General features: G+C 39.1%; 1 protein-coding gene across 2 annotated transcripts in view; it reads right to left on the reverse strand.

Annotated features, from left to right (window-relative positions):
* Positions 1–23,784, reverse strand: part of sema4ba (sema domain, immunoglobulin domain (Ig), transmembrane domain (TM) and short cytoplasmic domain, (semaphorin) 4Ba) — a 43,231-nt gene extending 19,447 nt beyond the window's left edge. Inside the window, exons 1-3 of one of the 2 annotated variants that reach the window (XM_078256939.1) lie at positions 23,580–23,784; positions 16,260–16,366; positions 2,793–3,201 (exon numbers count right to left, since the gene is read on the reverse strand). In XM_078256939.1, coding sequence (XP_078113065.1) covers positions 2,793–2,910 — 118 coding nt within the window. In that variant the 5' untranslated portion in view covers positions 2,911–3,201; positions 16,260–16,366; positions 23,580–23,784. The remainder of the gene's footprint in view (positions 1–2,792; positions 3,202–16,259; positions 16,367–23,579) is intronic. The other variant, XM_078256938.1, reaches the window with a different exon arrangement.
* Between the last annotated feature and the right edge of the window lie 3,302 nt (positions 23,785–27,086).

The raw sequence follows: 27,086 nt of genomic DNA on the forward strand, positions 1-27,086 counted from the left end.
AGCATTCATTAAGAACTGCTGTTCAGGTATGTGGCACAAACACAATATTGAAAAGCTGTTATCTCACTTGACACTGCTGTCACTTTGAATTACCTGAGAGTGGTTGATTCCACTGGTCTAGACATGACAGCTTTTGAATAATTAAAAATGCTTTGCCCCCAGTGTGGCTGTGCATATGGCCCCTAAATAAAATTAAAGCAGGACTGTCCACACGCATGATGTCTAACTAAGAGGGCTGAACAGATCAACAGGCAAAGACAGGCAACTTAAACGGCTTATAGGTGTGCCTTTTAATAGTGCTCCAACACACTAAGCCATTCAGCATGGTCTGTATTAAAGCCTGGAACAAAAGCGGAGAGAAAAACAGATGCAGGCTCTACACCCTGAACCCATGATCCGTCCTGATAGGCGCATAATGAGAACCAGACAAGTGTTCACACCATAACACATACAAATCCTCATTCATTATTCATGGCAGATTACCCTCTTCATTAAGGCAGAGGCGGGGACCAAGGGACAGAGAAAGCATAAGAGAAGAGGAGGGGAAGTCGGTCTACGAAAGTGTTAGGGGATGAGAAGTAACCAAGCAGCTCCGGCTCGCTTACACTACCGAGGTTAAGGCATGCAAACCGTCAAGTTAACTGGCATCCAGATAGGACAGAGAGGACCAAAAAACCATGACGAGACCAGGCGGTTTCTGCTGTATAAAGTTCAGGTCCCTGAGGCCTGTAGCTCTGCATTCTGCTTTGATACTGTAAACACAATGTGACAAAGCCCTTCTGCGGGAGGCTGGGAAATGTCAGCGTAGCAGAACTGACATTAAAACAGCGAGACAACTTCTACCAGCAGGCCCAGCTAACCTTCATCAGCAGGATGAAGCTTGTTTTTTTTGCCTTACATCACAATCTAAAACCTAAATACTGGTCTTTTGAACATCCTGCTGAAATCTGACAGGAAGTTCAGTCTTTTTTGATATATTTTGTCAGACTTACTGCATATGCCAGCTAGTGAACTTAAAGTCACTATTACCCCTTGACCATGTCAAGATATGTGAGAAGGACCTGATTAAATGACTCCCTGCTAAGTTTTATGGTGGTTCGTAACTACCTCTGTTGCTAAAGCTGTGTTGTTTCCTTAATGGCCCCATCATGGACAAAGCTTATCATTGTGGTTAAAGTTACAGCAACATAAATGCTATTTTGAAACAAGCTGATGACTGAGGATACGTCTGGTTAGCTCCATCCTTGCTTAGCCTCAGCTATACTGAATCCATAGCCCATCTACACAGTCTAGGCTTCTAGACTTCTGACATGTGGGTTTTGCATGTTTTATGTGGGTGTTTAACATTGACTGCACGCCCTAATAGCAAATCTTTCCATCAAACCAGGGAGAAGTGTGAACGCGAAGCTTCTTTTCAGTGAGTGATTGATGATGCGTTGTGAAATGCTCCGCCATGGCCCAAGCTGTGGGCTTTGTTGAGGCTGGCAGGTGAGAGAGATTACTTGTTGGTGTAGAGGTCCTATGAGGGAAGACACAGGCTCAGACAGGCAACATGAATGGCCTATTTGAAAGCTTGCCTGGTAGCCCCATACTGGAAATGTTATCCAGGTCTATAATAGATTAGTAAGAGCGAGCTATCAACACAATCTTCCCTGACAGTAAGACTCTAATGATGCATTGATTGCATAATACATCATTTTGTTTAATTTTCTATGAAGATACTTAAGCACAATACATGTTTAAATCCAGCTTGTCATCTCAAGTGCACTGGTAAATCATTTAAAAGATTACATCAGTGATGATAAAATCACTACTTGGTACTAGTGGCCACGGCACCATCTACCAAGAGAGCACAGCAAATCATGCTCCACAAAAACCCAGCACCGAAGGCTAATTTAACAATATACCCAATATATTTTAAAGGTGAAATACGACAAGCATATTTGTTACTGTATGTTTCTAAGCTGGCTGGATAGTATGACATTCTGCAAGCAAACACAAAGATACAGATTATATAAGAGCAATAACTCTGTTTGTGAGACTATGTCAGACTGCCCTCAGTAAGTCACAGCACAATAGGCCTGTTCATTTTGTAATTATGTCTGACCTGTAGGTACTTGACAGAGCCATCCTGATGGAGCTGCCATCCATAGTGCAGATTTACATGGACTTTAAATCATTATGGTGTAGACAAACACCATTTCACCCATCTTAATCCTTTTAGCTCTTACAATGGACACATATGAGGTGTATTGATTTGTTTCACTGAACTGAGTTAATGAACAGGGGCACCACTGGGAATTACATAATCTGTCCTGCAGGAAGGATGTGAGAGTAGAACATGTAGGTATACCTTGTAATAATCAAGAACTACTACATAGTAAATAGTTCAACAGAAAACAGCAGATGTTTCTGTTGACCGTTCATGATATACAAGTTCCCAGATCATGCAGCTGTGTAAAGTTTTACCTTTGGCAATCTGTGATTTGAGGGAGCTTTACAACACAGAGCAAAGGAGAGCAAGTTTGCCAAGTGCTGCTGTTCATGCAAAAGGATCTCACAAAGCTCCATCTGGAGCCCCAGGCACCCCCAAAGCTCACATCATCCTTTCTTCACTGATAAATAACTGTTGATGAGCCTGATGAGTCTGCTACCTTGCACTAAAGTGATTAAAGTGATATAAGCATGTGGTGCCAGAAAACCTTGGGACTAAATACTGCAAGACATTTCCCATACAATAGTTGACTGCAATGTCTTGGTAATTCTATAGTCAAGAAGTTAATAAAACTTACTGTAGGAGAAGGTGAGGCGTGGAGTGACATCGCTTTCCGTGACAGCTGTATGAAAGGAACCAACAAGGAGGATAGTGTAGGCTGCGAGACAGAGCCAAGCCATACTCATTGTCCACATGCTTCCTCAGGACTGCCAGCCAACTTGCAGTATTTGCCTTTCAGGTTTTTGGGGAATTCATGAAAAGCGTCTTTTTTAAGCTGTTTATTTTCTTTCCCTCTCTCGCTTTTCCTGCAGCTCCAGGCTCCTTGAATGAAAGGCCTATGCACTGTGGTGAAGTCGGAGCACTCCTTTGGGCCTGCAGAAGATGACGCTGGTTTGGAATGACGACCTGTGACCTCAGAACAAGACAGAAAGTCTCCACCGATCAGCCTCCATGCGTACGCAGCACCGCCGGGTCTCAGCTGAGATCTGTGAAGATGAAGGAACGACATATACATTAGTGCTTTGCATAAGCAAGCTTGTGGGGTTCTTTATTGATCTGGAAGGATAAGTGGGTTAATTGATTAGTCAAAACTGAATCTGCAACTATTCTGATAGTCGATTAATCGTTAAGACACTGCTTTTCTTTGTCATATGCAATAGTAAATTATCTTTGAAACAGCCAAAACAAACAGTCAAGACAAACATTTGTGGATGTGACCTCGGCGACATTAAGGCACTATAATGTTTTTTTCCCACTATTTTGTAACATTCCATAGACTACACAAGCTATTAATTAATCAAAAACATATTGGCGGACCGATAATGAAAATGATTGTTAGTTGCAACTCTACTAGCTCCGTATAATGGGTACAATTTAAGTGCCATCCTGTACAATAACAGCTGCAGTGCTAAGTGGGGCACTATGTTAAAAAAGATGTCCTTCCTTGTCATTGACAGTGTGCTTAGTGTTTATCTTAAAACAAAAACTCTGGCTACAACAATTGTGCCACATTACATTGACAGTTTGAGTGTAAAATCAAAGTCTACTTTCTCCATCTATGGGGCTCCAGCTGACCTTTGACCACTCCATACTACAGATCTAAGGTTGTGTGGTATTGCTTTTAGTTTCTGTTCAGAGGAATAATCAACAGGTATCACTGTAGTGATCATTAACAGAATACTACATGAACGAGCTTAGCAGCAGGACGTGTTTGAACACAATGCTCAGGTCAGGTTAATTTGATAGTGTCAGCTAATGACAAACAACCTTACACTCCAAAAACTCCATATCTCAACTGCACTTACCTGCTCTATTGTGCAATGCACAGGAAAAAAGAAAGCAGATCGTTCTCGGAAATCTTTGTTAAAGCTTAAAGAATGAAAAGGTGTGACACCCCTATAACGGCTCATATTACAGGAGTTTCTGTCCCACTGTTTTTCTTGGATGAACTTTAGTTTAATTCCCACAGATCATAGAGGGGTTTAGTTCTGCTTGCTCACAGTTACGAAGAGGAATTTATGGAGATAAAAGTGTCCAAAGCAACAGAAAATTGGTTAAATATTTGCATAGGCCTGCTGTTCAATTTTCCATAAATCAATATATCACTGCATGTTAGTTGACACTGGCAAACTCATTTATCCACGTCTACAACAATTCTTAAGAAAACATCAGAACAAAGCCACAAGACAACTATTATACCAATAATGCTGATTAACTGAACGTAGTAGTGAGACGTGAAGGGAAATTCAATACAGACATCCCAGTTACAACTGCAAACGCTCCATTACGGTTGCCACAGGGAGCTCCTCATTAAATGCAACCAACAGGAGATTCAGTTTCATGTGAGGTATAGCAATCAATAGAAAAATGTAGCGAGTGAAGCTATTCCTGGCTTCTATCAAGGGGCTCCTGACTCTTAGTCAATAAGCCGTCTGACGCTTGTTGCAAACACAGACATCTCCAAATCTGAGCTGGGGAGATGACATTTGAAGAAGCAGGAAGGCCATGATAAAGGCCAGAGATCAACACACAAAAATGGTTATTTCTAAAGCAGTAGACACACACAAGACTTGAATATGAGAAATACAGGCAGACATACTCTATTCTGTCAATTTAGTCTCCAAAAGGAGGAATAACTCTTAGTAAAGCAAAGGACAAATTAAGTATAATTCTTCCCAGTTAAGTTGTTTGAAATAGACTGTTTCATTGATTTTAAGTCTCTGAAAAAATGATCTGAACAGGAGAGCCAATAGATCAAAATCCATTATTCCTCTAACCACTGATGCACAGTCCAGATTCTATGTAAAAGCTGTTAAAAAGGAAATATAATCAAGGATGTCTGAAGATTGAAGAATTTCAACCTACAGCAGAGGGGACTGTGACTCTTAATGATCATGATGACAAAAGCAGACGAGGTTATGAGTTTCTGCTGTTAAAACTCCAGGCTAGGTCACAGTCTGAAGTTTTTGGGACGATGCCCCCTAACAGCAGCCGACGTGATGCCAGTGGCTGTAACATGTAACAGACAAGGAGGGCGGCCATAAGCATCATTAGCGTCCTTTGTGTGGAACAATTTCAAAGTGAGACACCACTTGTGAAGCTAACATTAATTCTGTGTTTGTGTGACAGTCAGAAAAAGAGGCCCGCATGCATCAAGCTGAATCCAACTGAGGTAGGTAGAGAGAGCTCGACTCAGCGTGAATGAGAGAACAAAGGCCCCTCTGACAGCACAGAAATCTATATGCAACTCTGCACTTCACTGCTCTCTCCTGCATGATGCATAAACTGAATCATCTCTTTCACTCCCTACACAGACGTGATAGTGTGCTCTGGCTATGGATGATACTCTCCCATCTCTCTGTCTATGATCTCCTCTTAAATCTTTCCAGAGTATCTTTGTACATCCCCTCCAGCAACATATCGGCCTTATTAGATCAGTTTCACATAATCATTACATACTAGGTCTGGGTATCACCAGTTTTGATTTGATTTAATTTCCGATTCAATGTCGATTTGGGATATTTCATTGCAAAACATTGCTTGGATATGAAAGTGATTCTACAATTGTAAGGTTCGCTCTAACCTGGTGCATTATTAAAAGTATCAATGTTACATTAAGAATTGACCCCAAAGCAGTTACATTAATGTATTTTTTATTTTATTTAATTCAGATATATTGAGGTGAGAGGTCAAGGGACCCCTTTTACATTGGCCTTGCCACTGTTTCCCTCACCAAAATGTAGCCTCTCTTTGGAGCGTTATTTAACACCCTTCCTGACAATCGATAGATTGATTGTGGATTTTATAAATCAATATTAGATCATTTAAATTAAAATTGATTTGAATCGCAAAATACATTTCTTTAAACCCAGGCCTATTGCATATGTCGATTACAGATTATTAAACAGTGAGGGTCTAATCAAAGGCATAGCTTTGGTTTTAGTGGGAGGATACAATTAAGTCTCGGGTTCTTCAACCAATGAAATTGGCAAATAACACATTATAATGAAAACATGTGCATTCCATGAGACTAACAACGCCATAGAAATGTGGCCTACATTTCTTAATTATCCACACAACTGGAAAAACATTTTCCAGGTTTCATTAATAGAGAATGATATGGACTGAAATCATGTATTAACATCTCCACAAACCACAATAACCAAACAAACACAAATAAATAGATAAATTAAAAAAAGCATAAGACTTAAAAGGCTGAAATACAGTTTAAGTATCTCTAAAATCAATTCTTGTCACAGGAACATGCTGCCAAATTAGGATTTTGAAAAGTGAGGGGGGCATCTCCAGTGGAAACTGAATGTTATGCTTTTGGGTGGTCTAAGTATGGTGGTATAAGTGGTATAAGTCACTTTTTGACTGATGGGACATAGGCATTTGCTCACTAGCCCATCATCCAAATAAGTAATAGCAATAGTTTTGTCAGTCCAGTTTTGTCAGATAGTCCATGAAGTGAAACTAATTAGCTGAAGAGGGGAAGAGACCATTAAATGAAGCAGTAAGAGGTTCTACTGGGAATAGGAAGTGAGTTCCACGCAACAAAAGAACTGAATCATTAACACATGTGGTTGTAATAAGAAAATAACTCCCATAAATAGGCAACTCCGTCAAAATGAAACTGAAAGCTTACAGAATATGAATGAGTAAATGAATAATTTTATTATTGCCTCAATCACAAAAAAGTATGCCCAGCCCAAATGGGCTTACAAGACACCATTATTTATAGCAAGGAACCAGAATAGCAACATAAATTAAACAAATAAACCTTCAACCCTAACCCTTAGACTAATATTGCCAACTTATATACATGTATATTGTAATAAGTTCCTGTAATGCAAAGTTAAATTTACTCTCTTTCTCAAAAAGTTTCATATACCAGAATAAACCATTGGACATTTTATTTTCAACACTGTAAAAGGTCTTCCCAGTAGAGTATGTCAACAAAGGGGTTTTATATTTAACCAAACAGGGAAATTTCCAGCACTTTTTACCAGTCATTTCCTGTAATACAGCTCTTGGTATACAGTTAAACTATCCCTGAATGGCAGAGACAGAGACCAATGACAGTACTACTTATACAATTCTGAGTATTATAAATAGATAGCACTGCGTATACTGCTTAAACAGGTGGCACCAACATTAACATTTGCCATCCGAGTAGAGTAGGAGGGGTCAAGGCTCCCGGCATTCCACACACAACCTGTTGACTGGAAAAGTGTTGACTGATAAATACGACCTGTTCGCATGCCTGTCATCTCAGGAAGCTGTACGTGCGCACACGCACGCACGCACGCACGCACGCACCTACTTCACACCCCTTAGACAACCCAGGTCACATGCTCCCAGATGTGGCCTTCAACCTGTGATCAACATTTCCCCTCTTGCCCCCTTGACACCTCCACGCTGCTGAAGGACTCTCAGATGTGTGAAGAAGCAGATGTTAAATGTGGAGGACATCATCTGTCAGGAGAGGCTTTAATGGAGGAGCACGCCTGCACATATGGACAGAGTGGCTGATTCACCATGCGGACGATGTGAGAGTGGTGTTGACACAGTTCTGCACCGGTCCTACTGCCTCTCAGGTTATTTTGCAACTACTCATCCAGATCCAAAGATACCCATCTATGAGTAAGACATTACAACACGTCCGTCATAGTATCAGGTGAACAGACTGATCTCATGAAGTGGAGTATGTATGTAGGGTTGCAAAATTCTGGGAATTTTCAAAGTTGGAAACTTTCCATGGGAATTAACGGGAATAAACTGGATATTTTTAATATTGCTTGTTATAATACTATTAGTCTATAACAGGGAACTTAAATGTACTTGAAAAAAACCCATCTTGCAGCATAACCTGATTTAATGCAACTTCAGTTGAATGTCCTCCCTATATTCGTCAATGACATGCACGCATGCAGTAATCAGCATAGGCTACTACAAACTTGCCAATATTTAGTTTGTGTGTTAATTGTATGGCCCACTTGTTCTTGATAGGCTGGAAACAATAGACCGCACTGATGGTTAGCTTAGCATGCATATAACCATAACCATAGTAAAAGTTAGGCAGCAAAGGCAGCATGCTAGCTACCTTTATGTTAAGCTAAAGGTCAATGGTTTGGGCTACTACTTAGCCTACTGCAGAGCTATTGAGGCCACACCCACTGCACAGATCATTTCTAGAATCCAACATTCTATAGCAGATTGAAGCCGATTGAAGACAGAATTTGAGCCTAAGGACTGCATCCCATCCAAATTCCCATTAATTCCCATGAAAGTTTCCAAATTGGAATGTTTCCAAAATTCCTCAGCTAAACTTGCCATGGAAAGTTTCTGGAAATTTACCGGAAAATGTCCACTCCTTTGCAACCCTATATGTATGACATGCCAATTCGTATGCCATTTTGGGTGTTTTATCAAGACGCATACTCACTTTTTAATGTGTTTATCAACGCCGTTTGGCCTCCATTGACTTACATTACCTTGCGATTGTGTGTGAATTTATGCCGTAGCGAGTAGTATGAAAGGGCGAAATCGTGTCCCACGTGTCACGTTTCCTAAACCCAACCCCATTCTTCTTTTCCTAAACCCAACTGGTTTTTCTTTTCGCTGTCGCTCTTACACTGTTGCCCCTGGCAACCGATAGCATAGGATACCAAAATGTTGAGCGGGCTCAGACACCTCCCAAATCGTCACGTGACAGCAAGCTACCATGACGCATGTCTTCATTGTCAATACGGCGTAGACATACACGTGGATAGCTCAAAATGCAACATGCTGTATACGGTAGACATACACGCAGATAGCTCAAAATGCGTACATTTTGTCATGCTAATAACATTAAACTAAAAGACCAAATCAACTAGTCAAGCATAATCAGATATGGCCCACTCATCCTCAATTCATGAATTTGACTAATTGTGAAACATAGATTTATTCATATATACAAATAGAAATAAAACAAAGTAATACCTAAACTTACAAAGGACTGGCAGGTAAGTTTAATATATTATGTGCGCAAGTAAAACCTGTTTACTGTTTTTCCTGTTTACATAGTTTTGGGTGTGCTAAAGAATGTTTCCTAGTAACAGATTGACACATTACTAAAGTATTTACTAGCTATCTAATTTAATAAAGCTTTATTGCAGACACAGGTCCATATAACACATAATACAATATACATAGTATATAAAAAAGAGATATAAAAATACATAAGAATTGCATATTAGCCTATAGGATATACAATAATACATAAACATTGCATATTAGCCTATAGGATATACAAGCTATTGCACCAATGTCGTCTTAACCTAGAAGTGTATCTATAACAGTTTTTCAGAGGGCTGACTAGAGCTTCAATTATGTGATTCTCTGACTTGTCCAGGCGACACATAAAACTAAACATCAGTTGTCTTAAGAGTGCCTCACAAGTTGGCACTTTTCTTACATTATAATGGTGCAACCTGATTAGATAGATTTCTTCTTTAGAACTTAGGAAGGACTTTACACACAAACTTACAGTAGTAATGGATTCACGAATAACTGGTGTAACCCAACCCAGTTCCCCAGTTAATAGAAATTCAGAAGTCTGTATTTCTGATTAGGTGACTGTGAAGTCTGAAGAAATACCCTCTCTTTCCAGCTCGACCCATTTTAAGTCCAATCCCCAGACCCAGCTAAGAATAATTAATGGCTCATTCATCCCTGAGTGAACCATACAGCAGTAATTATGACCATATGCCATTCCAAAGACTTTTAATTGCCTAATTAAAATCTTATTAAACTATTGAACAGAAATAGGGGACATTTTGAACTTAAGATTCAGGGGAGTTAAATTCATCAAGCTTGCTTCTCCTCTGGGGCTTGTGACACACAGTCAGAGGTTGTGAATTTTATCACAAGCGCTGACTTCTTAAAACATCCCAATTTTGAAGCTATCAGACACTAAAAATGTATTGATAGATTAGAGTAATATATGGCTGTGAAAGTGGATGAGCATATTTCATCACCTATGTCTTTGAAACCTTTACAAGTGCCTAAATCAACCCGGTTTTAGAAGTGAAAATATTTGAAATGATATTCCATTCCATTTCACCTTTGTGCAAATTTCCATAACAGATGTGGAGCCAGCAGAAGCAGCTTGCTGATGAAATGTAAAGCAGTAGAGCTGGGTCTGTCGCCGGGCCTGCTATCACTATCAAGGCCGAAGTGGGTGAAAAAAGAGCAGCAGGGGCTCTGCGACAGACAGAAAAGTGCATTAATACTCAAAGGGGAAAGGACGACAGAGAAGCAAATGAAAAGGCAATGGAACATTTTTCCTTTCTGAAGGTGATAATAAGTATTTCTAGTCACTTCATCAAACTCAAAATATATTTATTGGTACTATGGAGATGGAAATAACCTGAGAGTGACTAATAATATCACCAGACAAATACTAGATTCAATGAGCTTTTTACAGCTGTGTGAGAGTCATTTGCCTCTCTTGGCTTAGTGCCCTTTTATTCCTGGTACTCAAGCCAAATCTCCCTGTCAAAACACATCACGCAGGGCATAAACCTGGATTAAAACTATTAATGTGTTGTCATTAATGAACCCCTCAAACATGGTAAACACTGAGGGATCGGGGAGAAACTGGCAGAACATTTTACTTTTCTCTCTATCTGCACTCTTTTCAGCTTTCAACAATCCAGTGAAAGCTGATCCACTTTTAGGAAGCAGCCTGCCCTGTTGATCTTGCTGAGATGGCCTATTTCTTTTCTACAGTCTGTTTTACTGCTGTCACACCCTTTGCTAAGGAAAAGGAACACCTATAAGTTTGAGAGTATCCAGAGTTTTATCATTTGATACACCTTCCAGACACAAATTACCAATTACTGGAATGATCAAAAATCTCTCCTCTTCTTTATTCATCCATCTGTAGCATTTTGAATGCTCAGTCCACTGACCCATTACATGAATCCTGAGCATATGCCGTGTATGATAAGCTGACAGATATTCTACAAATTCAGTGGTCAAAAGTTTAAATGATTTTGACGTTGACATTCAATAATTGCATCTGCAACTTATCTGCAACCCCCATAGAAATACTTTCTTCTTTACTGGGCTACATAACATATTCTGACATTTGCTGGAGCACCAAAGCAAGAGCCATACTACAGCTCACTGCTGCTGCTTACACCACAATTGTTTATACTATAATAAATATTTGTACTATAATAAAGATTGCTTATAAAAGGGTGGACACAAGTGCTCTGTATGCAATGCCAGTGCTTGAATCTTTATACACTTTTGTATGTGTATTTAAAGTGAAATAAAACAATACTTCACTGATAACTAAGTTAAAGTTGTGGTTTCATCTTCCAACTGCAGTTGTTGCTCAAAGACTCATTTAACAGCATAGTTTATGCATTAGTATATGTATTTATTGTGCAAGATTAATTAAATATCTCACACCCTCAGCTGCGAAATTCAAATCAGAGTCTCTGCTGTTAACACAGTGATGCTCATGAGCAAAGTTAACAATTATCATCTTGCACGTTTATGCTGCAGTATTAGGATTTTTGTCAGCTTCCCTATGTCACAGTCTTCTGCTGAAAACTAATACTACATTTACAATGTTGGTGATGAGATATACACATGAACCTCTTGCAATGAAATTATAGTGTAACTGTTTTTCCATTTCTCTTTTCCATTACACACATGGAGAAAACGCTTTCAGAATGGCTAATAGGTTGTCATATTAGCCATTCTGTAAGCGTTTGCTCACACTGTCCTTTAAGAAGAAATAACATTTAAAATACATACAAGGTAACATTTTGTTTAGATAGTCAAAAGTTGTTGCTCAATAATCAGGTGCCAAAAGGTAGATTTTTTTAAACAAAGAGTTTTACTAACTGGTAACGAACACTGAACTTGGCAAGTGTGGGCAGTAACCACTATTACTAGCTTCAGGTCTCGGATTAATTCTATCTTACATATTATATCCATTACTGTTTATAGAGTGGTTGTCCTGCTACTGAGAGCATTAGTTAAAAATAAGCAAGGGTTTTAGTATCACATACAGTAGTCAGCCAGAGAAAGTGCAACCATATGCATTCCAGTCCAGTAAAGGCAACAAATTCATCAAGGATTGTTTTATGATACAAAAACAACAACAGTATAATATTGTTCAGTGTACTGTTCAAGATATAGAGGGGCCTGTGTTTTTTTATGAGGGGTCCTGGCATCTGCCAGACACAGGTGAGGAGCTGTTTCAGCCCTGGTTGCTGTAAGTAGGTCAGGCCTGTTGAAACACTCACTCCCATTTAAAATATCTCCACTTGTTTGCCATATAATTCTGTCTGCATCTGGAGTGAAATACTGATCCTGATAGAGTGAGTACTGATACAATAAGGTGCTTTATCTCGCTTGTTCTTGTTTACCTTCACTAACTTGATTTGTTATAATAGATACAAAACTACAGTATACAGAGGTTGTTGTTAAAATGTGTTCACGTGTAATTACCCTAAATGTCAAACACAAAAAATTCCATTATAGTATTCTAGAATTAGGCTAGAATGTGCTTAAATGGACATCCCCTTACATTTTAATTTGGCATCTATAGCTTTTAATTGATCGGACAGTATTTAACACATGGACTAGAAATTAATCACCAGATAAATAAATACATAACAAATCATTAATAACAATACTACGCTTTGCTAAAAAAGTCTGTGGGACACAAATGAAAAGCTCTGAAAAATGCTAAGCGAGCCTTGAGTTTAGAATATTTTATCAAAAATACTATGCACCTGTATCTTTTGGAGAAGTCAACTAAAAAGTAACTATTGTGCTGCATTAATATTTGCTGCCTATGTAAATGTATGGAACATTCAATCTCCAACAGTGCATTGAAATATTTATCCTCTTCAAAATTGATTAGGCTGGTGTGGCATCCATGAAAGGCTATAAACAAAGTGGTGTGGCTGTTCTCCCTTGATGTCCACAGCAAGAAGCTGCACGCATTCCAGTAGCTTAGAGGCTTAGACAGAAGCTCAGGCTATGGGCCATTGGGCAAAGAGCTGCACACATCCATCACTGTGTAAGACCGATAAAAGGCTCAGAATGTCCGCTTCTCCACATGCCCATCAACGGCGCAAACCATATAGACCCGCCTTAAACTTGACTCAAGAGTTTTTTTGAGTCTACGAAGCACATCGTAACCCTCAAGTTATGTAAACAAATAAAAGTTGTTTACAGGCCCCCCCCATGCAGGTGTGCGCGCATGTGCATCCTCATGTTATCCTTATGTGCGAGACAAACAAAACCGGGACCTACTCATGGAAGAATGGCTCCATTGCGCTACTAAAGGGTCAAAAACTCCACAGTAAACCTTTAATGTACAGAGGAATGATGCAGTTCTAAACTGGTAAATGATGGCCTCCCAAAATGTAATCAACTAACTTTCCATCAAACAACTAATAGATTAACAAACTAATAGATTCAGCACTAATGATGATCTGGTAAAGCCCCATTAAGCTGGGCAGCTGAGACCAATTCCATTGATCAATCAAAGACTGAGAGAGAGTTAAGAAAAAATTAGATTTTTTCCACAGCAGCTGCCATGTTTTTTACCCTTTTTTTAAAATCACAAGCAAGGATCAATGATAGCCCAGGGAGTGGTGTGTTCATCCAAGCGGGTGTAATCAGGTTCATGTTCACTCTTTAATCATCTATTGTACAGCCCAGTTTAAATGACACCGGTGAGAACTGTTTAAAGGCTAATCCAGTTGTGTGCTAAGTAAATTTGATTTACTATGCCCCAAGCTTAAGCAAGTGCCTAGTACGCCTTGGAAGACTACAAGGAGCAAAGTGAAATTTGTACTTCTTTTTTTTTGGTTTTTTAAATACAAAATAAATATTAATGATAGGTCTCTAACTTGGTTTGATTATTTGCATATTTCAGAAATTTAATTTAAGTATACACAACTCTTAACATGCCATGAACATAGACATATCTTCCTTTATAATCACATTACACTCAGTAACATAAAAATATATTTTAAGGGATGCAGATGGCATGTATTGCTCTTAGAACACATTTGAACACAAATCAAAGATCTGATAATACAAAGACCAGCCGATACTCTCTAAATCTAGTTTATGAGACAGAGTATACAAATGATGAACAACTGATCCTGAGGCAACATATAAAGTACAAACAATTTGCTGTCTTAGGCCTGGGGCTGTACTGGTTCATCTGCTTCTCATCTCTGGCTACAATCCTCAACATATCTTAAAAGTTGATATCAAACATAAGACAAATCCTCTTTACTTGACCTATTTATTTATTCATCGGGGTAGTCTGTCCCCTTTATGTGGGGTCTGAGAGTGGGGCAGCTGCCCCCCACATGCAGTGACCTCACTTAGTAAAGATCAATAGTGGGCTGCACATTCCTCACTCCAAGTCCTCAGGAGTCACTTAGGCCTTGGTATCCCAGTCATCTTGTGAATCCTTTAGCACACTGATATTTGGGATAAATTCCAATCATTGACATCCAACATCCAAGACGACCAGATATGACCTATGAGGGCAGCGTATGTGGTAAACCATACGGGGGAGGCAAACTCTTGTCACTCAAGAGTATCCCTCTATAGACCATGCTAATGCAGTCACTCAAGGGCAAATTTGTCAAGTTAGCAATGCTCAGTTTAGATCTAATTTTACATGTTTGTACTTTTTGCCTGTGCCCTTTTCCATTTTCCCTTTCAATCACACTGTACATAGCCTAGCGCACAGCAAAATTATGGGGCCCACATTGATCCTTCGGCTAGATGTTTTTATGGCTGACTGACTGTTCTATTTAACCAGACAAGCATAATAAGGGGATTAGCAACCTATCAGATGACAGAGTTCAGTGTGCTTGGCTGGAGGTATACAGGCAGGTATCCTATATCACATGATTTGTTGATTGCTGTGCAGGTGGTATAAATAAGTTTATTCTAGGGAAGTAATAATTACTAAAGACTAAATCAGACCACAGTTCATGACATTGTTAGTGCCAAGTTGTTAGTTAAGTCAGAAAGTGTTGAGCACTTCAAAAGGACCCTTAAAGTTCATGTACCTCTTTGTTTGCAGTGAAAAGCCCACACTAGTGTGCGTCTGAGATGCAATCAGAGTCCTGACACATCCATACAGCGCCCAGGCCCCCACAGCTGGATGTGTGTAGGTGGGAGCTGATATCATGGAGAGATGGAGATGAAATGATCCGTTACTAGAAAGCTGAGCCTCTTCACTGTGATATCAGAGTCCGTGACATGTCCTTAGACATCTTAACCTACTTCCACAACTTATAGCGGTAAGGCCTGGTCAATCATGTTGCAACCACACAAAGAAAAGCAGTACATTTCAAAATTTTACAGTTAATAATGAAAAAAATTTTTTACTTTCAGATGTAGTTTAGAAATAAAATCTATAATCCAAAAGGGTTAGACTCATATTAGAAAAAAAAGAAATGTTTAAAAAAAACATTTAAGTCATGTTGGCAATTATCTACTTTCTTATGTCTCACAGTCACTCAATTCCTACAAACCCAAAAGGCTGCTTGGGAGCTCACGCTGTGCTCTGACGTTATGCAGCAAGTGATTCATCCCATTATTTATAAACTATAAGATGGAAGGTCAGTGATTTGACCCATGAGCAGGGACACGATAAATATGACTTGTTTTGCTTGCATCACAAACTAAACATAAGGAAAAGTGGAAAAATACTGACAGCAACTTTGAATCCATTGCTATGTAAGGGAAGCTTTATGCAGTATTGTTTAGTTAAGAAACAGAAAACGTTTAGATTATTTTTTTCATATACAGCACATATTCTCTGTCAGTGTAGAAGCAGACAAGATAAAATATATTCTGTTATTAGAAAGCATGTATCCTCTCTCTGTCACCTAAACCAGTAAGACCCACTGACCATAGCAGAAGTCATATTTAAAAAATAAAAATAAAAATAAGCATCAACAGCATTAGTTCCTGTGAGCTTAAACTGCACCTGCATGCTGAACAGCTTCATCCCGTCCAGATGTCTGGAGGCTTCGCTAGACCCAGAGCCAGCTCATCTATAACTGTCTCCTCAACTGCCCAGACTCTGGTGGATAACTGCCAGAAAGAAAGCAGAGATGCAGAAAGATCTGAGCCCTGCAGACACTCACACTGCACAAAAAGTGCTGAAAGAGGCCATAAAATGGCTTGTGTGCTGTGTCTTAATATATCACATCGTCAATCCCATCTGATGAATTATTCAGACGGTGCTATCTACTGTGCCTCTCACCTAAAACATCTGTCCTGCCAGCCTGTCTGCCAGGTCTGGCTTACACTCTGTTCTGCCACAGGAAGCTTTTAGTCCGCTGCTGTCCTGTGGTCTCTGTTACATTTAACCCCTTTCCTCTATCTCTATTTCTATCTCTTGGACTAGAGGCATAAAGCATTGAGGGAAAGAGATTATGTTACTGTGTCAATGATCCATCTGTACAAGATTTTAAAAAGAAAAGTATATTTTTGCTACTACTGTGCTAATCCCTTGGTTGTCAAGACTGGGGTATGCTTGAATCATAGTAGTTTTTACGATGTGTCGTCCAACCATATCTAAAAGGCAAAAGTGCTTAGTTCTAAAAGGCCAAACTCTGAGACCACAAGAAAAGCCTGCCTTTATTACGAGACATGACAAGTTAAAACCCTGCTTCATTTCTCCCGTCAGCACAACTGGCCAATTTCTGCATTAAGTGGGTTTGATTTTGTGGTGTGGGGTTGGGGGAGTTTCAGACGCTGTTTGACGACTTAACAGGCACTTTTGATAAGGTATACTGACCCCTCGTGTCACATGGACACCAAACACTCGGCTATTTTCCATGCTTTACCATAAAATCTGGCAAAGCCTTTGACTTTGGGGCGATTAGATGCATACCATTTCAACTCTGGGCAACATCAAGGAGGGGGGACACCAAGCAGAAAACACAGACCAGAGCAAGTTGCATTACATACTTTCAGACCATTAAAGTGAGGAGTGTACTTGAGGAATAAAAGGTGCATGCTCACCTAACCACGCACTGTTGATGGATCTTAGCAGAGCGTGAAATGACTAAATAGCAGCATCATGTCTCCTTCGTGTCATCTTCCTTTGAACATTTCTCATTCATAACTTTCAGCAAGGACGTCTGACAGAAAAGCATGCAACCCACCCAGCACTATTTGTGTCCAAGGTTACAGAAAAACAATTTTGTCAGTCAGAAGAGTCAAAAGTGTGTAATTCAACCAGTCATGTGTATCAAATATCTCACTGCAACCTACTTCTTAGTAAAGAATGGTACTGTACGCAAAAAACGTACAGGTTGTTTACAGTGAGGCAATTAGACATCTGTGATCAGAGAGTTACAGCAGGAATGTCTGGGGTCAGTAGCACCATTAGCAGAGTAAAGAGCACAACCTGGAATGCTCAGAGATATCAAATCACAGCGGTGGGGGAGGGACAGGCCGCTAAACAAGGCTCAGTTAGAGGCGGATCCCATTAATCAGTCCTACTCACGTACTCATGTCAGGAGGCACACAAACATCTGACCACTAACAACAGGCTGATGCACGTCTTGCTGTGTGTGGCAACTTATAGCCGTCCCTTAAGTTCAGTGTCAGGGTTGCAGAAATACACATAGCTATGAGGATTAAAATAGAACTTTATTATTAAACATATAACGCAGGCAAGAGGAACAGGTGTGAGGTGAAGGGGGATGGAAACACACCCCTAAAAGACAATTTTGCGATTCTCACACCAACACATGAGAAATGCTGACATATACGTGTAAAAATACTCCACATGGTTTTCCAAATCTGTTTCACAGGCTTATGTACTGTTAAAATAAGACACTGCGAGAACAAGGCAGGGCCCCGGAGTGCTTCATACGTATGTGATGTGTTATATATGTATGAATATGTATGAACCCTGCCTTTTTTGCCAGATTAAAAGGCTGATCTGAGGTTCTGTGAGACACTAGAGTAAATACAGAGATCTGGCTACGTTCCATGTCCACAGTCATTTCCCACATTGTGGCACAGTGCTGGACTGGGAATAAACAGAGGAGCCCGCTGTGCTCCCAGAATGCATGTTTGCAGAGTTCCCATCAGTGAGTACACAGTAATAGGACTCCCTGAAGGCCTGTATTTAACCTTTAGGTTACAAGTGGCTGGCCACTTCACAGCCAACCCTCTGCCTCAGCTATTAACCCTTTTCTCACAAATTTTTGTCGGCACAAACAGAAACAGAAACTAAGTCAGATAAAATCATAAGATATAAAGATCATGTGATATGATTAAAAGGTCCAGAACAGCTACTAAATAGACCTTTGGGATTATTTTGTCAACTGCTCTTTCCAAAGTCAAAAATTAATTTTAAATCTCAACTTTTAGACCAACATGGAAGAGAAGTCCTTAAAGTGCTCAGAATAAAATTGGACATTTCAACATCTACAATTCCATGACAAATGGGCAAACTGCTGATGAGGCTCATGTGATATGATCAAAAACTCCAGTGCAATACCTTGTGGTCAGTGTCATTCTGACCATTCCCAAATTTAACAGGATGTGAAAGATTATCAATGAAGCTTGATAAATACAGCAGAGATGGCTTTAAGTTAACAGGTTGTCCTTTTTAAGCAACATTTTTGAGTAAGAGCTTTTTTTTTCTACAAATGATTGACTAATTTGATGGCAACTGAATATGGTGTGCAGGTTTCTACAACTGTTTATATATATTTTTGTTCTGTTTTGCAGAGTAAGATAGGATATGCAACACTAGACTGTGCTTTAGTACTAGCGGTTTTTAAATATATATTGCGTTACTGCGGTAAGCATAGCTCTTGTCTTGGAAGGCAGCACGCAATATTTTAGCTCAAGTTTAAAAACATACCTTGAATTTCATGAGAGAAATAACAGTATTACATCCAATTCAGAGCCATGCACTTATCACGTAAATTCTTGCCTGTAATTGCACACAAAGGTTTAAACTTGTGTTATTGGTGTGAAAACTAAACTTGCATTTGTGACATCAAACCATATGGAGGGCAAAACAGCACATAAAAGAAAATCAAAAAGGAAAATCTCTCTCTCTCTCTCACACACACACACACACACACACACACACACACACAAAATGACAGGGAGAGAGTCAACCTGACTATATAAACAGATGAAGAAGAAGAGTAGCAGGGTAGCCTAATGCTGAGAAAAAGCCCTTGGGATATGCTGAAAAATGGAAACGTGCATATGGGGCCAGCATAGGGGATTAAGCTGTGATAAAACAATAGAGTATGATTTATTTATTCTTTGTCTTTTCTCCTTTGAACAGATTTAGTAATCTGCAACAGGTTGCTCACTGCTTTGGGCAGCTTTACAACACAAGAGCATCATTCCTTTTGCGTAGATTCCTTTCAGCAGACTTGATGTAGAACATCACTGCATTAGATAAATGTTCACTCAAGAAAGGAATGTTTCAGCGTTCCAGTTTAACTCTGTACACTGATATACTCAGGCTTTCTCTGCAAGTGACTGTCACCATGTTATGAAATATAGTTTTACAAAGAAGTCTGGATTTGAGTTATTGATATTACAGGCACCATGCTTTACCAACGAGCCAAAGCTTTTCTGACAGCATCATACAGGCAGTTCATTGTCAAGGCCGCCGGTATCCAGAATGCAACTGCCAGCTGTTTTCTTTGTGGATTAAACCAAAAGAAAACAGCAGGCCAAGGTCAGCACAGACAGGCTTTTCTCCTACAGCAGACAGATGAATCTATATACCAGGCCATAAAACAAAAATTCTCTCTGTCACAAATGAGATAATATTCCACCCTCTTGTGGAAAAATCAACCATTCTCAAAAATTCATGAAAACTCCTTTTTACTTCATTTCTGTTGAACGTTTGTTGAGCATGTTGAGGATCTGTGTCAGAAGGTGGGTTTCCACCCACCGGTTTTATTTATTTTCAATTCGTGTATCACAAAAACCTGAGTGGAAACACCAGAAATTTGAAAACAAATCCTGCAAAAACAGTTTTTATGCTTGTCTGAGGTAGACAAAGTTGGTGTATTGATAGTCTTGCATTGCCAGACCTATCTCCACAGCACTGTGGAGATAGGTCTGAATACACCACACATACATTCTGGGATAGGAGAAAAAAAATTGCTCTGGGTTGTTTACATTTCTTTAAACCAATCACAATCGTCTTAGTTCCGGACACAGCAACAGTGGCGCTGCAAAATATTTGCACCCCGTAAAAGAAAATGCCACATATATTATTAAATGAAGTTAACTGTTCACACAATACAGTAACATGAGCTATTTAAATTAGCTGGAAACATGGTTAAATAATTTGCTCTTAACAGTGTATCACTGTGTGTACTTTATCCAAAGCAATCCTCTCATATTGGTTCCAGTTAGATTGTTAATGTCGTAAACATATTCCTTGTAAATCTTTACAATAATTTCCCAAAAGAGCTAAGCAGGCCTGCCTTGTTGCTAGGGATGTAACGGTATGAAAATTTAACCTCACAGTTAAAGTGACCAAAATGATCACGGTTTTCGGTATTATCGCGGTATTTTTAAAAGTGTGTTCAATATGTTCAGAAAGCACTGACAGGCCTACACAAGCTGAAATAGTTTCAAAAAGTGTAACAGTGTTTATTATATTACAAAAATATAGGCAATAGTCTTGTAAAAACGATTGAAAACTGGCTACTGAAACACTGGCCCGCTGTAGGGGGTCTGGTAAGAACTTGAACCAGAGATGTCTGACTTTGAGATCCAGGAAGATTTATTTACAACTCGAACATGAAGTTGTATTTGACGTTACATGTGAGGTTGGATGTGGTTCTGAAATATAAGCAAATAATAATGCACATTAATAAGCATCTGACTTACTATGAACATTATTTACCAAAACTAAATGTTATAGCCACCAGCATACAATAAACAATACTAAGATTTACATTAATTTCTCTGTAAAAATTAACATAAATGTAACATATTGCTCAGTAACACAAACTGAGAATAAGCCACATCTATTACAGCACACATATCCATAACGGAGCAAACTGGGCACTAAGCACGTGCCTCCACAGTGCTATCTGTTTACTGGCATTGCACCTTGCTAGCAGATTGACCTAACACAACCTGAATATCAACACATGGCTGCACAAGTAATATTAAACAATCTACACATCTATCAGCTATGCAATAAGAAACACAGCAACAGCAATATTATCAAGGCAATAATATATCTCTCTAACTCCAAATAAATGTCGTAACACGGGCTAAACTTATCCACATCGTAGCAGAACACTTATTGAAGATAACGAGGCAGCAAAACCCATGACAGTTTAGCAAGCTACAGAATAGTTTTAACTGCTCTGGGCTACACGGATGACTTCAACAAGTCCGAAAACGGGAAAGAATTAAAAAGAAAAAAGTCCGTTAAACAGCTGCTACATTCGGTCCTCCTCCTGTCTAAGCGCAGTGCGCCTGCGCGGCAACTTCAGGAGCCTCGGATGAAGCTGGGAAGGATTAAACACAGGGTTTCCACACCGTGGTAATCCACCGCGATAATAAGGATATTTTAAATGAAAAGGGTAATTGTTACCGTCAACATTTTTACCATGGTTTACCGTTACACCGGTAATCATTACACCCCTACTTGTTGCACAATCTAAATTTTCTTTTTTTCTTAAAAACTTGCAAATTTCAGCACGTAGCGTGCTAGCTCAAAGTTTGTTGTTGTTTCCCAAAGCGAACGGAGTTTGAGAACAGCAACACAAAGAGAGCGGAAAGTGAGGGACATCTGGCGCGTGAGCCACGAGCGCGATGTCAAGCAATTATCCTGGAAATGTTCTTCCATTGATCCAGACTATGTATTAATAACAGAAAAATGTAACAAAGTGCAATAATAATAATATTAATAATAATAATACATTTTATTAGAAAAGCCCTTTTCGGGACCCAAAGCACCAGGCATAGTGAATAAATCATGACGTAGGCCTACATGAAGCATGTGATGTTTTTTTTTTCTTTCAAAATTGTATTAAATCAAGAGCATATTCATAGATTGTCAATGAGACACAAATTATTATTCCAAGCAAAGTCTTTTATACTGTATGTCTTTAAACATTACCGGGAGGGATCTTTAAATGTAAAAAATACAAAAATAAAATAAAAACAAAAGCCCAATCCAATGGTGGAAAATAACACATGCTGCTTCACAAAACAGTTGACAGCTTTGTCAAACTCTAATGACACCGGAGAAGGAGCTTGAGAGCTTTTCAAGCAAAAGGTACTTGACAGTGCACACTCAAAAAAGTAAGCAAGAAGAGTAAATATAAATCTTAAGTTGACCTCATTGACTTTTGACAAACTTTTCCATTTATGGTTTCAATCCATCAACTACCACCTACACATCTAACAATTTGGCATTAGTCTGGATTGTGCTGCCAGCAGCGTGTGGGTGAGAGATTTGAATTTCACACAATAACACCTGATGCTTTTGTCTTGTAGCTGCCAGCATCACATCACGAACCCAGAAAAAAACGTAACAATTTGACTGTGCTGGCTCTCAGTTATCACAACTAGACGCAAGACAATTAGGACTTTGTGTTGATATTTATGTTCTTGTTTTCGCCAATCGGCTTTTCCACACTCCTCTGGGTTCACACAAAGTTTCCAGGGTGGGAGAGGATGTGTGTGTGCACTGGCTGCCACATTCACTAACTCCCATCTGTGGAAAGAGGCCCCACTCCCAGTCACAGGCTTACTCCTGATGAGTTGTGCCTCAGCTTAAAGAGTCAGAGCCATCCTCTGTTTTTTTCTGCATTACTAGAGACACTCACACACAAGCCAGCAAGCCTTAAAATACGAACACACCCAGGTAAATAGCTGTGTTTTCAAAGAAAAAAAAGTCCAAGACCAACATATCTTAATGCAAGGGTAGCTCCTACACATACACAAGCGCGCGCACACACACACACACACACACGGTCTTTAATGACCTCCTTGCCCTGCTATCACCTTGCGATAAAGACCTACTGGAGAGGGCGGAGGGCTGTTTCGTGTCTGCTCACACCCACTTTTCCCTTTAAAGAGAGAAACTAACAACAAACCCCAAACAGGCTTAGTCATAAAAGGTTTTTATATAATTCTCTAACAGGGAAATTACATCCTGGCATCTTTTCAATAGGTAACCAGAACTGCAGCATAGGCTATTCGCATCAATGATTCATGAAGCCACGGCACCACACAGTAAATCAACACAAAGGTAGTTGATCATAGCAGTACTTACGCTCTGTCCAACTCAGCCGAGAAACAAAAACTTCCTTAAGATCTAAAAAGAAAATAAATAAAAAGGTTTCCTTTAGGTGACACAGACAGATTGATTCCTCCTCCAGGAAATGTCAGATAAAAATCCAGAGAAACAACAGAGTTAAAGCTCTAGTACAGTAGATGACAGCTCTGAGGTCCACACTCTCCCTCTCCCTGACACTGTGTCGTACTACAGCCTGCCTCTGGCCACTCAACACACTGAAGCTCCTCCCATCAAACACTGCCAGAGAAAGACGGAGGGAGGGAGGCAACGAGGGTGTAGAAGGAGGTACACTTGCACAGGATGATCTTGACTCCTTTTTTACCAAAGTGCAAGTTTAAATATTACTCATATTTTTTAAGAGCAGTGTAACTAACCATTATTACATTTGAGAGAATATGTTACACCGTATAATTAGGAAATTATTGGAGAGGGCTCAGGGCAAAGGGGCAATAAAGACCAAGTGTCCTTAAGAACGTAAAATTAATAAGACTTAAATCTCCGTTTTTTTCTTACAGTGTGAATGTGTTTTAGATTATCTGCAGTTTGGGACTTCTTTCTTTCTTTCTTCCTTTACACTAATTTCCATTGTTACATGGTTCATTTACTAGATTTCAACCCGTGCAAATAAATAAAACAAAACTTTCAAATGTATCCTGTGATTGAATGGTCACAAGGCTGCCGATTGTCCACTTTTGGGAAATCATACCTCACAAAAGCACATTTTGAGGTTACACAAGAAAAGTGTGAATTTCCCCATTGTGGGATTGATAAAGGATTTTGAAAAACATTCATGCTACATACCATGACATGACTGGATTTATAATGTGAGCAGGAACTAGGCCTAAATGAGACAAAGTCCTAATCACATTGAATGTAACGTTTTTGTTTTTTTTAGCTCTCTTGGGAGGTGGTTCCCCGTTATGGACTGCAGATGTTTGCCTCTCAGCCAGCTGCTTGCATCCATATAAAGACTGACATTAATGATTGTAATTACCAGTAACTTCAAGCTACCGGAAAGAAACTCAAATCTGTCTGTCCTAAATCATTCATCAATTAACCACTTTCTTTGTATTTAATATCAGAGAGAAGTTAAACATTTTGAAAGTTAAGGCAACATCATTTATTTTTACACATGATTTGTGTAATCACACTGTAAAACAGATCTGCTATCAGAGGCCATCCATAAACCATTTACAACATGTACAAATCACCAATCCAATGATCATCACGAACATGCTCAGAAAAAAGTAGACAAGAACTGTCACTCAGTACATAAACTCGTCACTAAGAGAAAATGCTCCTTATATAAAACATGGTACTCTTTTTCTTTGTACTCCTTCCATTTGTGCCCTTAGAATTACAATTATGTATCATTATATTATGTAACATTTTAAAAATCACTGAGAATAATAAGCCTACTACCATTCCTTCTGCATGCTGTAAGGTTGCTACCTCACTGTATATTTCAGGCTTAAACCATCACTACATTGTCCTTTTTTGGTGGATCAAATGATAGATCCAATATGTGCCTGTCATGGTCAAAATGTTCGTTTAGGTACAAATATGCACTTCTCCTGTGCCCTCAGTTTTAAGCATAAAGGTTTACTTGTTTATTTCTTCATAAGGAATTTTTTCATTTTCAAGTGAATTATATATCCCCAGTTTTGCAACACTGCTGGCATAAAATATAGCAAATTATTAAATATTTAATCAATGACAAATCCAGCAGAGCGATACAAGCTACATGAAAGGCACATGAAGAAGACAATAAGAGTCAGTGTGTAAAGTTGGGCCACAAAGTAGTTCTAAAATAATACTCAAACTAATATTGGCAAGGACAAGGTTTTCAGGCCATGACATTGAAGGTACAACAGAAGTGATGCAACAGCCTCAGAAGGGACCGTTTCATTACTTGTAAAGGGGACACTCAGTTCAAAAAAACTGCATGGTCTTTGTTTTATAAAAAAAGCCTGGATGTATACTAGTACTTTGATATTAATAAACCTATATCAACATTGTTATTACATGAAAAATATGTATTCTATATATTGCAGAGAGAAAAGGAGATGTGCATGTTTGATGATATGCCAATGAACGTACACAAAAAAAAGCTCTCTTTAAAAGTAAAGTGTTACCAAGTAACTTCACATGCCTTCTCCAAAAATATTTCCAGGGTAAATAGAGAGAAGTGTAAGATACCGGGGTGTTGAGACGGGGACGCCGTTTTCTAAAATAGCAGATGCTAATTATACACTTTAGGCAACTGCTAAGGAGGGAGACGCAATGCCAAGTTTGAGGTGTTAGGATTCTGAATGTAGGCTCAGTGTATCGACAGAGTCAAGATTCCTCGCGGTCACCCGAGACGTACATATGCCACGAAAAGGATACTCACTGGATGTCTTATTTACAGCCCCAGTCAAACAGACTGGCCTTTTTCATTGCTTATGACCCCTTTAATGTGGCTGTTATCATAATGTTGTTTTTCATTGCCCCTGTTCTCCTTGACTTCTACACAAAGTGCACCCTACCAGTTACAATTAAAAAATGCAGAAACTTTAATTGGTTGCAAATTGTTAACACTTATGTTTTGAGACAATGACACATTTTGGATGTCAACCCAAGGCTACTTTTGAAATGAGTTAGGGTTACCCATACATATTAAGAGATGGAAGACAATTGAGTATACTGATTGAAAAATTAGGTTGAAGAAATTCGGTTTAGTGTACAGAAATGTGTTGCTTTGTGTTGGAAAGTAAAATACAACCTTTTTACCCAATGATAGGTTGATATGAAAGGTTGTATTTGTTAGAGAATATTCTGAAAAGACAGTTGTACCATTATATGTTTTAGATGTATGGTGATTTGTATTTCTGCTGTAAATATTGGTATCTTCAAAAAAAAATTTTTTTATTGATGATAATGTTTTTGTAACAAACTGGAAACAGCTGCAGAAAACAACCTGATGAAGGCAGAAATATTTGGACCACATGAAAAATCAAGGTTTGACCGTTCTCCTCAGGATGCTTCACACACAGCTTGCTTAAGTGCTGACAGGTCATTCTATATAAATGAATAACAGTCTAGGAATTACAGCTCTGCGATAAGCCTTCATGTTTCACATATTAGCTTAATGGAAACACACCAGATAGCAGCACTAGGCTACTTAGAGTCACTGAGGCTGACAGAAGCACTGAAGACAACTGAGCCATCCTGCCACCCAACTCTCAGCTTCATGTTACCACTTCCGTGTTCAGCCATTACACTGTTTGACTGTGTCATCAAGACTAAACTCGGTTTTACAGCATTAATGTGTGCGTTAAAGCACTGTCCAATATGTTGAAACACTGTAATTTTGTGATTCATGTGACAGAAAAATGTGACCGATATAAAAACAACATAATTCCCAGTAAACTAACTAACTAACTTCTAAAGCAAAATAGGTAACAAAGTCACAACTACTCAGTCAAGGCCGCACCTTGTCCT

Source organism: Sander vitreus, chromosome 8, assembly GCF_031162955.1.
Source record: "Sander vitreus isolate 19-12246 chromosome 8, sanVit1, whole genome shotgun sequence".
NCBI lineage: Eukaryota > Metazoa > Chordata > Actinopteri > Perciformes > Percidae > Sander > Sander vitreus.